We start from the raw sequence: 16,825 nt of genomic DNA on the forward strand, positions 1-16,825 counted from the left end.
GCTGTTGGAGAAAATGAACACCTTCAGTAGTTTATGAGGTTCTGTCATGGCCGCGGCAAGCTTACATGACTGCTTTCAAATTCTACCTTTTTGCGCTGAAGGTGATATTTTTGAAAGGGAAAAAAAACATAGGGGTGAAAACTGGTGTTCTACATGCAGACATGTCCATGTTCGTGTTTGACTCGCTGTCTTTATCATAAAGCAGGACGTCTTTCCTTCTGCTAGACTTTCGCTCTGAAATTCAGCACAGAGCATTACTGTGAAATGATAATGTGTGTGTGTGTGTGTGTGTGTGTGTGTGTGTGTGTGTGTGTGTGTGTGTGTGTGTGTGTGTGAGAGAGAGACAATGATTCATTAAAACACTAATTCTTGATAGGAACGCTCTTATTATCTAGTTCTGTCATAGTGCCATAAATCTGTACCCTGTGCTCTAAACCCATATGCTAATTCAGCGATTAGCACACTGCACTTGGCTTGATCCTGACAGAGGATGTTAGAATGCTAAATCCATGTTAGGGTTAAATAGTACTAACTAGCGGACTAATAGGTAACAAGACGAGGTGCTTTGATTTCTTCTACAAGCAATGTGATAGGCGGCTAGTCTAACATCAGGTTTATTAGCTGCAGTTTAGATATTAACAGCACACTGTATGAGGACAGGACCACATTTTTTCCCATAAAAATATAAAAATAAGAGCTTAATAAACATCACTAGTCGAGGCTGATTTTTTCAACAACATGTCAAGATATCGCTAGTAATATGTTTTGCTAACTATGTGCCATTAATTCTATTTCAGTGTGTTACATCAGAGTCAGATTTAATATGGTGTTTTTTTCCTCTTAAGGATGTTTGAGAAATGCTTTTCCTGCGGTCTTATTTTTTATTTTTTTTTAAAGGATTACATAAGCGGATGAGCGCTAATGTCATAATAAGGGTTTTATAATTTATTATTAAATTCTCTGGATGGAGGGATGATGGCGCTGTAATCTGACATGTTTATATAAATGTTATAAATATATCTGGGACACAAAGACAGTGCAGGATACAGGGATAGCAACGCTAACGTATGATCTCTCTCATACACATACAAACACACACGTCTCTACACCGCTGTCATAATATTGTTTAATATATTAGCATGTTGTTATTATCTGAACATGTCACTGATCTCATTAAAACAGTTTCAACGGGTTTTTTTAGTTGAATATATAAAAATCTAGTATATCAACTATAAATAATATAAAAGTAAAAGCCGCGAGTAGGTTTTATGGGTCATTATGTAGCGCAGCCGTTGAGCGTGCTAGCTAGTGTTAGCAAAAAAACACTTTCTGAATAAATGACTAATGGTTTAACCTTGTGAGTCGTGAGTTACTAAAGTACATTAATCTGAACGTGTCACTGTAACGAACTGTAATGAAGGATGAGGATAAAGTTGACTTTCAAGGTTTCTTCCTAATGAAGTCTCTTCACCACAGTCGCCACTGGCTCACGTATAAGGTAAAAACGTATAAAAAACAAACTTATAGACACTTAACTTCTACATTCCAAAATGTAAAAGTTTACAAATGAATAAAAAAATGTGTAATGAGTATTTCTTAGTCTTTCTCTCTGAATGGTCACATGTTCGGAGAACAAGTGAGCTGCACATGGTTAGCATTAGCACATCTAAAAAAGCTGTGTATAGAGCTTCAGCAGGAGATGAGGACAGCCCACAGACAGGGTGTATTTTTAGCGATATAATTACAGACTCCACTGCACACTGCGACTAGCATGTTAGTCATGGTTAGCGCCCGCACATCTTTGTTCATTTCTCTTTCAGCCACTGTTTAAGTTAGCATGCTAGCTTCAGGTTTGAGTTCATCCTCCTTTGTTAGCTTCGAGAAAATGCGAGAAAAAAAAATGAAGGAAAGAAAAACATATAGTGGATATTAAAAGCGCTTATATAACAGATCAAAACGCTCCATTTTTGTCAATTAGAGGGAAAAAAAGCGGTGCGGCGACACGACATGTTTCCATACGAGCCGATTTGGCTGAGGAAAAGCTGTAATTACGGCTCTGAATGGAGCTTTAAGTCAGAATGTGGTTTGGCGAACGTTTCCAAGGGACAAGCAGTCTTGTGGTTTGTGGTTTTTTGTCATCAAATGCAAATTGCACAGTCGAAGAGGAGAAATAAAATGAGCTAGGAGCTTCCAGGATCCCGCTTGGCTCCACTCCGACATGTCAAAACCCCCTTTTTTCATTTAAAAAGAATTGAAGAGACTCTCTCATTCAGAGCTCTGTAAATTCAAGGATCAGGAGAACAAGGGCAGGGATAGGAATGTGAAGGAGAACCAGGAGAGGAACCCTGAATAAGAACAGGAACATGCAGGAGAACCTGACAGGAACCCAAGACAGCAATGTGCAGGAGAACCTGACAGGAACCTGAGTATTGATCGAGTATTTGAGATGGGGCAGTGAAGGTGAGGGCAGAGGTGGTAGAGATGGATGTGGACCTGGTGGTGAAGGAAATGCTTGAGATTATGGAGGTAGAAGAGGAGGTGATGGTGTTGCAGAAGGATGTGGATGTGACTCCCCTTGGAGAGGATTATTGAATATTCTATACTCTTTATTTATTTTATTTTATACAGAAGCAAAAGGTGAAGATGTTCCACAATACGTTATATTTAATAGAATTTAAAAAAAAAGTATATATACAGTATATATATATAGGTTTTTGACAATATAATTTATTCAAATATTGCTGAATGTTTCATGTAAATATTTAATGCGAAATTAAAAATAATTGTAAAGTATTAATACACTAATTTTAATTCACTGATAGAATTAATATTCAATTTAAAATATTCAACCTGTTTTTTTGTGTTACATTAAATATTTAACTTAAATATATGAAATTAATTTTTTTATTATTATCTTTTTTTAATTAAATTAAATATTTTTAAATATTTTTCACCAGTTGAATTTTTCATACCAAACTGTAAATTAAAAAACACTCAAGTCAGATTTTATTTATTTGTTTTTTCAAAATAAATGACACTTATTTAGCTCGCTAATTATCTGTTAGCATGTGCCATAGCTTGCTAAATAACTAGCTTGCTAATTAACCATGTTTGGGCTGCAGCAGTAATAAGTGGAACGATCCTGACAGGAGGTGGATTAGCCGAACAGGAGTGAGCTCCCGGTTCAGTACTTCACTTCCGTGGCATTTCGCTACGTGACTTCATAATACAGCCTGCGCTCCTTTCTGACCTTTTCCCCTCGGAGTCTCTTCTGAGAGCTGGAACTGTTTATCACACAGACACGTATACTCGTGTTTTTATCACAAAAAAACCTCGATGCTGAGTGTTAGACAGACGTAAACCCAACCAACACACACACACACACACACACACACTCAGAGGAAATTTCGCTGTGTGTTTTCAGGCCTTTCATTTTCCCAAACAGTTTCACTGCTGTTTATTTTCACATCCTTTCTTCTCCTTTCTTTCATTTCTGAAGTAAATATCATTCACACAACATAGCGAGAAAAAGTGTGTGTGTGTGTGTGTGTGTGTGTGTGTGTGAGTGTGAGTGTGTGTGTGTGTCACAGAAAAAAGCATTTACATCTATATTTTATTTTATTTCATTTAGTGTTTAATACTAATTACACCAAAATCGCTACAAGCAGAATAACCCTAGGATGTAAAGGTGTAGTTGATGGTAGTGTAGGTGGTGGAGGGTGTTGTCGAAGTTAATGAATTTGGAGGTGAAGGTGGTGGTGTAGGAGGGGGTGGGGGTAATTGAGTTAGTGAATGTGGAGGTGAAGGTGGTGGTAATGTAGGAGGGGGTGGAGGTGATAATGTGTTAGTGAATGTGGAGGTGAAGATGGTGTAGGTGAAGGTGGTGGAGGTGAAGGTGGTGGTAATGTAGGAGGGGGTGGAGGTGGTAATGTGGAGGTGGTAATGTGGAGGTGAAGATGGTGGAGATGAAGGTGGTGGAAGGAGATGTGGCTGTCACTCTGCTCAGTTGGTTTGGAAAGGATTGTGGAATATTCTATACTGGCTGTGACTGTACAGGTTTGTATCTGAGCTGTGTTTACTCCTGGCTCCATCTCGTTCCGTTTGTGGTTGTTTGCTGCTCCCTTAAACGTCCTGCAGCCTGTGTGTGTGTGTGTGTGTGTGTGTGTGTGTGTGTGTGTGTGTGTGTGTGTGTGTGTGTGTGTGTGTGTCAGAGTGTCAGAGTGTCAGAGAATACTAATGCCTTTAATACTGCACATGAACACTGTGTGGTTTCTGAAGACCAGCCACTGTACACACACACACACACGCACACACACACACGCACACACACACACACACACACACACACACACACACACACACACACACACACACACACACACAGATTTAATATGGAATCTCTCTGAACTCTAATTGTCACTTTTATTTATTTATTTTGTTTGTTTGTTTGTTTGTTTGTTTGTTTGTTTTAGTTTTTGAAACAGGGTAAAGATTCAGTATGATCTTGATGAAATGTTATCCCTCCTTTTATTTATTTTGTTTGTTTGTTTGTTTGTTTGTTTATTCAATGCATCATTTTATTCCTGGTTTTATAACTGGGATTTTTACTTTATTTTTCAAATAAATAAATAAAAATAAATATTTAATTGCATAAATTAAAAATAGAACTGATGCAAACTAATACATTACAGATGACATACAAAAAATGAATTAAATATTAGAGGTGTCCATTTATTTTAATTATTTAATCACAGTTAATCTCATGATTGTCACGAGTTAACTGGTGATTAATCACAACTTAATTGCACATTGGTCTCTTTTCCAAATGTACATTAAATTAATACTTTAAAAAACTCTAATAAGCATGTGCATACTTTATGCAAATATATGTTTATTATTAGTAAAACCAAACTTAACATCGAGCATAGAGCATCTTCTCCTTCTCCTCCTTCCTGGTGTCTCCATCCTCAGCATTCTCCTACTGATATACCCCATGTCCCTCCTCTGCACATGTCCAAACCATCTCAATCTCACCTCCCTCACCTTGTCTCCAAAACGTCCTACATGTGCTGTCCCTCTAATAAACTCATTTCTAATCCTGTCCATCTTTGTCACTCCCAATAAACATCTCCACATCTTCAGCTCTGCGACCTCCAGCTCCACCTCCTGTCTTTAACTCAATGCCACTGTCTCTAATCCATACAACATCTCAGGTCTCACCACAGTCCTATAAACTTTCCCTTTCACTCTCACAGATACTCTTCTATCACAAATCACTCCTGCTATCACTCTTCTCCAGGGTGGAAAGGGTGGAGAAGAGTGATAGCAGGAGTGATTTGTGCCCTCCCTCTCATTCACACATGTACTCTGTCTTACTCCTACTGACTCTCATTCCCCTTCTCTCCAGCGTGTACCTCCACCTCTCCAGGCTCTTCTCCATCTGCTCCCTACTCTCACCACAAATCACAATATGATCTGCAAACATCATAGTCCAGGGAGACTCCTGTCTGACCTCGTCCTTCAACCTGTCCATCACCACTGCAAACAGGAAAGGGCTCAGAGCCGATCCTTAATGCAGTCCAACCTCCACCTTGAACCAGTCTGTCATTCCTACTGCTCACTTCACTGCTGTCACACTGTCCTCATACATGTCCTGCACCACCCTCACATACTTCTCTGACACACCAGACTTCCCCATACAATACCACAACTCCTCTCTCCACCCTGTCGTACGCTTTCTCTAAATCCACAAACATACAATGCAGCTCCTTCTGACCTTCTCTATACTTCTCCATCAACATCCTCAAAGCAAATAATGCGTCTGTGGTGCTCTTCCTTGGCATGAAACCATACTTTTGCTCACAGATGGTCATCTCTTCTCTCAGCCTGGCTTCCACTACTCTTTCCCATAACTTCATGGTGTGACTGATCAACTTTATTCTCTTGTAGTTACTGCAGGTCTGCACATCTCCCTTATGCTTAAAGATCAGTAACAGCACACTCCTTCCCCATTCCTCAGGCATCTTCTCACCTTCCAGAATCTTATTAAACAATCTGTTTAAAAACTCCACTGCCATCTCCTTGTTCTCCTGCCTACTTTTCTCATCACTCTGTCGATCCCAATTCTGTTTCTCCAACCTCTTCCTCCTTCTGCTCTTCTGCACTTCCTCATTCCACCACCATGTATCTTTGTTTTCCTTTCCATTTCCAGATGTTACACAAAGTATATTTTTAGCTGTCTCCCTCATAACTTCTGCAGTAGTTCCTTAATCATCCAGCACCTCTTCACCACCACTGAGCCTCTGTCTGACCTCTTCCCTGAACCTCACACTACAGTCTTCCTCCTTCAGCTTCCACCATCTTATTCTTCTTCCAGTCCTCACTCTCCTCCTCTTCTTCTTCACCTCCAAAACCATCCTACAGACCACCATCCGATGCTGTCTAGCTACACTGTCCCCCGCCAACACCTTACAGTCTCCAATCTCCTTCAGGTTGCATCTCCTACATAGAACATATTCCACCTGTGTGCACCTTCCTCCACTCTTATACGTCACCCTATGATCCTCCTTCTTCTTAAAATACGTGTTCACCACTGCCATTTCCATCCTTTTAGCAAAATCTACCACCATCTGCCCTTCCACATTCCTCTCCTTAAAGCCATACCTACCATCACCTCCTCATCACCTCTGTTCCCTTCACCTACATGCCCATTAAAGTCTGCCCCAATCACCAATCGTTCTTTCCTAGGTACACCATCTACCACTTCATCTAATTCACTCCAGAATCTTTCCTTCTCCTCCATCTCACAGCCAACTTGTGGAGCATAGGCACTGATGACATTTATCATCATCCCTTCAACTTCCAGCTTCACGATCATCACCCTATCAGAAACTCTCTTCACCTCCACTACACTCTTACTGTACTCTTCCTTCAGAATCACCCTACACCATTTCTCTTTCCATCCACACCATTATAGAACAGTTTAAACACCTCCAATGTTCCTGCTCTTACTCCCTTTTCACTTGGTCTCCTGAACACACAACATCTCTACCTTTCTCCTCTCCATCATATCAGCTCCCTCTCTCCCTTTACCCATCATAGTACCAACATTTAAAGTACCAACCTGAACCTCCACTCTCCTCCACTTCTCCTTTCCCTGCTGTCTCTGTAGACGTCCTTCTCCTCTTCTTCTCCTCCTTCAGCCAACAGCAGCACAATTTTCACTGGTACCCTGTTGTTGTTGATTCCTGATCCGCATATTTGATTTGGCAGATTACGCTGGATGTACTTCATAACACAATCCTCCCCATTTATCCGGGCTCGAGACCGACACTGAGAGTCACCTGACCTGTGCAACCTTATATATATATATATATATATATATATATATACAGTGTTTAGCAGTAACGCGTTACTTTTTACAGTAACTAATACTGTAATGTGTTACTTTTACAAATAAAGTAACTCCGTTAGTGTATGGTGCGTTACCCGTTACTTTTTAAAATGATTTAATTTCGGCTGAAGTGTAGACTACAGCATAACATGCTTACAGCAGCGTCGCATTGTAGGATTGGTGGATAACCCTCTGTAAACATGAAGTGGGCATGTCTCCGTTTATTCAGGTCTGTGCAGCAGTAATGGCGAGTCGAGGCGAGAGCAAGACGAGTTTCTCAAAGTGGAAATATGCTCATTATTTCACTTTAGTTGAGCATAAAGACAAAAACTTTTTAGACAAATGTAATCTGTGTGTTTCTGGTTCGAAGCTCGTATCTACTGCGATAAACAGCAACTCCAATCTGTTGAAGCTCCTCCAGGACCTCCATGCCTGAGGAGCTAGAAGCTATGCGCTAACCCGGTGTTCTGTTCTACATTGTTGATAGTTTTCATACTTCAGCTGTGAAAGGAACATGTTTAAGAGCTCAACACAACAGCAGAAGCCACTTTAGTTTTTGATTGTGAATATATTATTCAGCTTGTTTTGTTGTTTATTTCAGAAATCCTTGTGATATATTCAGTTTGTGCTGCTCTGACTTTAATAAAATAGTGTTTAAAAATGACTCTGTGTTTAAGTCAGTTTTGTGTTTGTATAGACCATAATGCATAAAAGGGCATTAATGGGAACATTAAAGAAGGTTCTTTAAAAAAGTAACTAAAGTTACTTTTAACAGTAACGCATTACTTTTTGGTGTCAGTAATCAACAAAGTAATTGAGTTACTTTTTGAATGAAGTAACGAGTAACTGTAACTAGTTACTATTTATTAGTAACGAGCACAACACTGTATGTATGTATGTATGTATATATATATATATATAAAAACAATAAAACCCTCACCCCTCTGAGCCCCTGAGCAAGACCCTTAACCCTCTGGATAAAGGCACAGATGTAATTTAAAGCCACTACAGCTGGACGTGGTGTTGTGTTTGTTTCCTGTAACGGGGTTCAGATGAGGTGTTTAAGTGTAACTGAATATTTGAGTGGAAACAGAAAACAGCAGTAATGGTGATGAGGTCTACAATAAAGACTCGTCATTGAAGTATTTTGGCTTTTAGCATCAAACGTCTTTTTAATGTCATTAAAAAGTGTGTGTGTGTGTGTGTGTGTGTGTGTGTGTGTGTGTGTGTGTGTGTGTGTGTGTGTGTGTGTGTGTGTGTGATTGTTGTTGTGGATAAGAGCCTTTGTGATCTCACGCTGTTTATCTGAAAGTGCAGACCCACTCCATATTGATCCCGGGTCCGATTTCAGAGATGCAATTTCCTCATCACTGTGTTCCTCTTTTCCTTTTCTTTCAATTCTTTTGCTGTGTCTGAATGACACTCACTCCTCACTGCGGATCTGACTGTAATTATTACACCACTCCGCCACATGCGGTTGTTACATTGTTCATTGTTTATACAGTGTTCTATACACTTTATTATTGTTATTACAGCATGGCTGTTACTGGTGTGGTATTACAGTGTCCTTTTCCGTGTTTTTAAAGAATTACCCTGTTGTTCATGTTGTTAAGGTGTTAGTGTTTATAAAGACTTCTTAGGTTGTTAAAACAATGCTGGTATATCATTGTAGTGGTATTACAAATCCTTTTACCGTGTTAAATAGTTAGTGTTGTTGCATTGTTATAATGGAGTTAGTGTTTATATATGCTTGTTACAATGTTTTTACAGCATTACAGTATTGTTACAGTGTTACGGTGTTACATTGTTAGTGTAATTGTCATTGTGTTGTTATGGTGTTTTTACATTGTTAGTGTAATTATGGCATTGTGGTGTTACGGTGTTGTTACAGTTTTAGTATGATTGTAAAATTGAGGTGTTATTGTACTTGTACAGTATTATTGTGATTATGGCATTGTGGTGTTATGTGTTGTTAGTGTTAGTGTGATTATAAGATTGTGGTTTAACGGTGTTGTTACAGTGTAAGAGTGATTATGACATTGTGGTGTTAGTGTTATTACAGTGTTACTGTGATTATGGTGTTGTTACAGTGTTAGTGTAATAATAGTATTGTGGCATTACAGTGTTATTACAGTGTTAGTGTAAATATGGCATTATGGTGTTACAGTGTTGTTACAGTGTAAAAGTGATTATGCCGTTATGGTGTTAGTGTTATTACAGTGTTAGTTTGATTATGACATTTTGCTGTTAAGGTGTTGTTATAATGTTAGTGTGATTATGGCATTCTGGTTTATTGTGTTGTTAGTGTTAGTGTGATTATTGAATTGTGGTGTTATGGTACTGTTATAATTTTAGTGTTATTATTGCATTGTTAGTGTTATAATGTTAGTGTTATTATAGAATTATAATGTTATGGTGTTGTTACAGTGTTAGTGTGATTATTGCATTGCGGTGTTACGGTGTTCTTACAGTGTTAGTGTGATTATTGCATTGCAGTGTTAGTGTTGTATCAGTGTTAGTCTGATTATGGCATCGCGGTGTTACAGTGTTGTTACAGTGTTAGTGTGATTATTGCATTGCAGTGTTACAGTGTTGTTACAGTGTTATTGTGATTATAGCATTGTGGTGTTACAGTGTTGTTACAGTGTTAGTGTGATTATAGCATTGCAGTGTTACAGTGTTGTTACAGTGTTAGTGTGATTATGGCATTGCAGTGTTAGTGTTTTTACAGTGTGAGTGTGATTATTGCATTGCAGTGTTACAGTATTGTTACAGTGTTAGTGTGATTGTTGCATTGCAGTGTTGCAGTGTTGTCACAGTGTTAGTGTGATTATTGCATTGCAGTGTTACAGTGTTGTTACAGTGTTAGTGTGATTATAGCATTGCAGTGTTAGTGTTGTCACAGTGTTAGTGTGATTATAGCATTGCAGTGTTACAGTGTTGTTACAGTGTTAGTGTGATTATGGCATTGCAGTGTTAGTGTTGTTACAGTGTGAGTGTGATTATTGCATTGCCGTGCTACAGTGTTGTTACAGTGTTAGTGTGATTGTTGCATTGCAGTGTTACAGTGTTGTTACAGTGTTAGTGTGATTATAACATTGCAGTGTTACAGTGTTGTTACAGTGTCAGTGTGATTATGGCATTGTGGTGTTACAGTGTTGTTACAGTGTTAGTGTGATTATGGCATTGCGGTGTTACAGTGTTAGTGTGATTATGGCATTGCGGTGTTACAGTGTTGTTACAGTGTTAGTGTGATTATAACATTGCGGTGTTACAGTGTTGTTGCAGTGTTAGTGTGATTATGGCATTGCGGTGTTACAGTGTTGTTACAGTGTGAGTGTGATTATGGCATTACAGTGTTAGTGTTGTTACAGTGTTGGTGTGATTATGGCATTGCAGTGTTAGTGTTGTTACAGTGTTAGTGTGATTATGACATTGCGGTGTTACAGTGTTGTTACAGTGATAGTGTGATTATGGCATTGCAGTGTTGTTACAGTGTTAGTGTGATTATGGTATTGCAGTGTTACAGTGTTGTTAGAGTGTTAGTGTGATTATAGCATTGCAGTGTTACAGTGTTGTTACATTGTTAGTGTGATTATGGCATTGCAGTGTTACAGTGTTGTTACAGTGTTAGTGTGATTATTGCGTTGCAGTGTTACAGTTCTGTTACAGTGTTAGTGTGATTATAGCATTGCAGTGTTACAGTGTTGTTACAGTGTTAGTGTAATTATAGCTTTGCAGTGTTAGTGTTGTTACAGTGTTAGTGTGATTATGGCATTGCAGTGTTTGTGTTGTTACAGTGTGAGTGTGATTATTGCATTGCAGTGTTACAGTGTTGTTACAGTGTTAGTGTGATTGTTGCATTGCAGTGTTACAGTGTTAATGTGACTATAGCATTGCAGTGTTACAGTGTTGTTACAGTGTTAGTGTGATTATGGCATTGTGGTGTTACAGTGTTGTTACAGTGTTAGTGTGATTATGGCATTGCGGTGTTACAGTGTTGTTACAGTGTTAGTGTGATAATGGCATTACAGTCTTAGTGTTGTTACAGTGTTAGTGTGATTATGGCATTGCGGTGTTACAGTGTTGTTACATTGTTAGTGTGATTATGGCATTGCAGTGTTACAGTGTTGTTACAGTGTTAGTGTGATTATTGCGTTGCAGTGTTACAGTGTTGTTACAGTGTTAGTGTGATTATAGGATTGCAGTGTTACAGTGTTGTTACAGTGTTAGTGTAATTATAGCATTGCAGTGTTAGTGTTGTTACAGTGTTAGTGTGATTATGGCATTGCAGTGTTTGTGTTGTTACAGTGTGAGTGTGATTATTGCATTGCAGTGTTACAGTGTTGTTACAGTGTTAGTGTGATTGTTGCATTGCAGTGTTACAGTGTTAGTGTGACTATAGCATTGCAGTGTTACAGTGTTGTTACAGTGTTAATGTGATTATGGCATTGTGGTGTTACAGTGTTGTTACAGTGTTAGTGTGATTATGGCATTGCGGTGTTACAGTGTTGTTACAGTGTTAGTGTGATAATGGCATTGCGGTGTTACAGTGTTGTTACAGTGTTAGTGTGATTATGGCATTACAGTCTTAGTGTTGTTACAGTGTTAGTGTGATTATGGCATTACAGTCTTAGTGTTGTTACAGTGTTAGTGTGATTATGGCATTGTGGTGTTACAGTGTTAGTGTGATTATGGCATTACAGTGTTAGTGTTGTTACAGTGTTAGTGTGATTATGGCATTGCAGTGTTAGTGTTGTTACAGTGTTAGTGTGATTATGGCATTGAGGTGTTATAGTGTTGTTACAGTGTTAGTGTGATTATGGCATTACAGTGTTAGTGTTGTTACAGTGTTAGTGTGATTATGGCATTGAGGTGTTACAGTGTTGTTACAGTGTTAGTGTGATTATGGCATTGAGGTGTTATAGTGTTGTTACAGTGTTAGTGTGATTATGGCATTGCAGTGTTAGTGTTTTTACAGTGTTAGTGTGATTATGGCATTGAGGTGTTACAGTGTTGTTACAGTGTTAGTGTGATTATGGCATTGCGGTGTTATAGTGTTGTTACAGAGTTAGTGTGATTATGGCATTGCAGTGTTACAGTGTTGTTACAGTGTTAGTGTGATTATGGCATTGGGGTGTTGCAGTGTTGTTACAGTGTTAGTGTGATTATAGCATTGCAGTGTTACAGTGTTGTTACAGTGTTAGTGTGATTATAGCATTGCGGTGCCAACATAAAATAAATCTGTGGTTGATTTGCATATTTCATTGTTTTTATATGTCTTTGTGTTAAAAGGTCATGGGCTTGAACATGTTTAAAGATGCCAGTCCCATGAACAATCCCTAAACACTTGTTTGTGTTTACTGATCAGGTGTACACATGCAAATGACTATGATGTAAATATTAGCCTTCCCCAGGATAATAGTGATTGATATGCAAATATGCCCTTGATTATGCAAATGATCTGTGTGGTAATTTATTATTTGTAATGTAAAAACTCATGCGCAGTACCAATATGCAGATTTACACTGTGTTTATGCTAATGAGCATGCCTCCCTCATGTCAGTTTTCTGCCCTCACTCTTGGGGGGTTGTTTATAGTTGTTTTTGAAGTTTGTGGGTTTTCTCAGGTGGAGGCTGATGACGTCCTGACAAAGGAAGAGCAGATGAACCTCATCATCACCGCCAGGAACAAGTGCATGAAGTCCATAAAGTCCAGACACAAAACATCTGGTGAGAAATTAAGATTTATACAAAAACTTTAGGCATTTTAGACATGTGGCTGTGTCCTTAACGTCTGTTCTCCCTCCCCAGGGCCCTACAGTTTACTAACTTTACACCACCTTCAGCATAAAGCGTGCAGAAAACAATGTGTGAACTGTATACTTGCTGCTGGTCTGGGTGACTGTGTGTGTGTATATGTGTTGATGTGTGTACATGTGGGTGTGTATGTGTGTGTGTGTGTCTGTGAATTTGTGTGTGCGTGTGTGTGTGTGTATATGTTACCCGCGGCAGTGTGACCTGTGTACCTGCTGCTATTCTTGTCAGACGTTGTAACCTGCTTCAGAGAATGGACATGTGTGTGTGTGTGTGTGTGTGTGTGTGTGTGTGTGTGTGTGTGTTTTTTGCCCATCAGAGTGCATTAGCGATGTTGACTTCATCCACTACCCTGAGAGATACCGTTACTGTTCCTCCTGCTGCTGAGTCTGAAGGGTTCACCCTCAGGTTCTTGTCTGAGCTGTACGAGTGAAGTGTGTCCCTCACCGCTTGTTCCTGCTCATCTCCACCACCAGGAGAACACTTATGTTATTACCCTGTCAGCTCCTACACTCCCTCCTTCAGCACATTTTTGTGATTAAGAACACTGAGGGTTTCATCAGTATAAGTTGAAGAACATGTCTAATTGTTCAGCCGTCTTGGGTTGTGAGGGACACACCCTCAGTGTGTGTGTGTGTGTGTTTTCTCCCTCAGACCTCGGCCCACCCTTTACATCCCCACTCGGACAGTAAAGCAGTTATTATTAGTCGTGCCATGTTGGATTGTTTGCCCAGTGCGGTTTAAGCTTTAGCGAGCGGCTAGCTGAATCGGGTTTGGCTATTCTTGTCTTAACCTCAAACCTCCAACCTCCTGTTTGTTGTTCCTGTGCCTCACTGAGCCCTGAGTCTTCACCACAGACACACACTCTCACACACACACACACACACACACACACACACACACACACACACACACACACACACACACACTCAGAACAAGGTCCTCATTGAGACAGATGAGCAAAATTAAGTTGATTCGATGTCAAAATAATTCTAGAATAACTGCTCAAACACTCAGCCTGTGTGTGTTTGTGTGTGTGTGTGTGTGTGTGTGTGTGTGTGTGTGTGTGTGTGTGTGTGTGTGTGTGTGTGTTCCATCTGTGTTTTTACACATTTTGGACCGTCACCCCGAATGGCATAAAAAGAAATAAAGCAGTAATCAGGGATAGAAAATACGGACCGAGGAAGGAATTTGTTGCCGTTAGAAGCCAGAAACTAAAGAAAACACTGATACAATGATGGATGAATAGTTGCCTGGTTCCCGGTTGCCTAGCGACAGTGTACATGTATGTTCAGCGAGTGTGTTGTGTGCATTGCGTGTCATGGTGTCTGACTGTTGAATCGTGGCCATAGGAACAGGAAGTGTGGGTTTATTTTAAAGTGATGCATAAGTGATATTTTCAAGGTTTTATTCAATGTCCTTGTTTGACCTCGAGGGATATCTGAGCGTTGTGGCTTCACATAGCGAGATTACAGAGTCGGGGGAAAGACAAATATTTAAACACGGCCGGAGTGACATCACTAAGAACCGCACACCGGCCGGGGGAAATACCACGGGTGCTGGCGGTCTGGAGAGAAAGCGTGGTGTACGCTGACTCCTGTAGGGCTGGAGCTAAACGGTGATGGGTGGAGTCATGGGTAATCAGTGCGGTGGTAGCTGAGGTGGGGTTTTTCTTTTACAACAGAGGTGGGTGGGGTGATGGTTAATTAGCACCAGGTGGTTTGGTAGTGGTTGGGGTAGTGGTTAATTAGTGTGATGTGGTGGGTGGAGTTATGATAATTAGTGTAGTGGTGATTGGTGGATTTATGTTAATTGGTTTGGTGAGGGGTTAAAGTTATTGTAATTAGCATAGTGTGGTGGGTGGAGTTACGGTAATTATAATGGGGTGGTGGGTGGAGTCATGGTAATTAAATGGTGTGGTGGGTGGAGCCATGGTAATTAGCATGGTGTGGTGGGTGGAGTTATGGTCATTAGCAAGGTGTGGTGGGTGGTGTAATTGTATATTTTGATTTTGTGAATATTTTATATGTATATGTATCTACAAAATAGAAAAATTGTGTGTGTGTGTGTGTGTGTGTGTGTGTGTGTGTGTGTGTGTGTGTGTGTGTGTGTGTGTGTGATGGACCTCAGAGCCGTCATTCGTATTTTATTTTATAACTGGTTATTTTGCAGCAGCTGGTTTTAATAAAAGCTACACTGAAAAGCCGAAAACACACACGTCGAGGCCAAGAAGCTGTGGGAACAGAAGCAGATCACACTCATTATTAAAACACACACTCACACACACACACACACTCACACATACACACACTCACACACACACACACACACACACACACACACACACACACACACACACACACACACACTTATGAGTATTTGAAAAAGTGCAGATCCATCAGAACTATTTCTGCTCATGATGCGGACGGTTTGAAGGGGAAGCAGTGAGGCGGTCCACGTCCCCACCATGCGGTCCGATAATTACACACTGCCCTGATGTGTGTGTGTGTGTGTGTGTGTGTGTGTGTGTGTGTGTGTGTGTGTGTGTGTGTGTGTGGGCCTGGGAAAAACCTTTTTGCACAGGCTGCGTCTCAAATCACACTGTGATCTAATCCTGTAAAGTATTTATTATGTAGAAATTCAGATCAGAACTGAGAGCTTCATTACATTCTGTGGTGTGTGTGTGTGTGTGTGTGTGTGTGTGTGTGTGTGTGTGTGTGTGTGTGTGTGTGTGTGTGTGTGTGTGTGTATGTGTGTGTGTTGTAGATGGTAACTGTGTCCCCGAGTGGGATGGCTTTGTGTGCTGGCCTGAAGGAGCTCCAGGACAAATGGTGTCTGTTTCCTGTCCTGAGTACGTCTACGACTTTAACCACAAAGGTGACACACACACACACACACACACACACACACACACACACACACACACACACACACAATGAAAGAAGGAAGAAAGCATCTTGATAAAGCCAGTAGAGAAAAAAGGCTGAGATTGATTTTCAGGTTACTGTGCAGATCTGAAGCACTAATAAACAGATCCAGGTTTCCTCACTGCGTTAAACTGCCCTTCCTGAGTGAACTTTGACCTCTGAAGGTTAAAACACAGCTGTTCTGGACATCTCAGGAGACTGTGAGCGAGTGCTTAGTGAAGTGATTAATGAAGTGGAAGTGGCGATGCATCCCTGACTCAGTGTCTCTATAACCCTGTCCACACTGATATGATTTTGTTTGATAATAATAGTGGATATTCTTCTGTTTCCACCGAGACGGCGTTTTCAGTCAACAAAAACATAGCTTTAAAAAACGCTCTCCAAAGTGGATACATTTGAAAAAGCTGTTTTTCGCATCGCAGTGTGGACTGGGTGTGAAAATGGAAGCTTTTAAAAAACTATGACGAAATTTTCCTTTTCCACGGCGTTTCGAAGAGCCGTAAAGAAATAAACTGCAGGTGGAAATATGACGCGAGTCGAAGGGATGTGAATTTATTCAGACGTTTCATTGTGAATGAGCAACTTTTGAGAAACGTTTGAAAAGGAAAGTGTGGACGCAGAGCGTTTTTTTAGACGATTTGAAAATCCAGTGTAGTGTCGCTGTAGCCTCTTCACTCTTTACTACTTTC

At 40.1% G+C, this 16,825-nt stretch overlaps 3 protein-coding genes across 4 annotated transcripts in view; all 3 read left to right on the forward strand.

Annotated features, from left to right (window-relative positions):
- LOC310725915 (uncharacterized protein) overlaps nt 1–8,054 on the forward strand; it is a 48,223-nt gene extending 40,169 nt beyond the window's left edge. The window contains exon 2 of the mRNA XM_083541072.1: nt 7,973–8,054. The gene's annotated coding sequence lies outside the window, so the exon portion shown is untranslated. The remainder of the gene's footprint in view (nt 1–7,972) is intronic.
- The window catches only part of LOC310725889 (uncharacterized protein), a 537,758-nt gene that overhangs the window by 336,226 nt on the left and 184,707 nt on the right, over nt 1–16,825 (forward strand). The gene's annotated exons all lie outside the window — the stretch shown is intronic.
- Nucleotides 1–16,825, forward strand: part of pth1r (parathyroid hormone 1 receptor) — a 59,327-nt gene that overhangs the window by 23,662 nt on the left and 18,840 nt on the right. For both annotated transcript variants that reach the window (XM_083540987.1, XM_083540986.1), the window contains 2 exons: nt 13,023–13,125; nt 15,976–16,086. In XM_083540987.1, coding sequence (XP_083397113.1) covers nt 13,023–13,125; nt 15,976–16,086 — 214 coding nt within the window. The remainder of the gene's footprint in view (nt 1–13,022; nt 13,126–15,975; nt 16,087–16,825) is intronic.

This window comes from Silurus aristotelis, assembly GCF_946808225.1.
Source record: "Silurus aristotelis genome assembly, chromosome: 5".
Classification (NCBI taxonomy): domain Eukaryota; kingdom Metazoa; phylum Chordata; class Actinopteri; order Siluriformes; family Siluridae; genus Silurus; species Silurus aristotelis.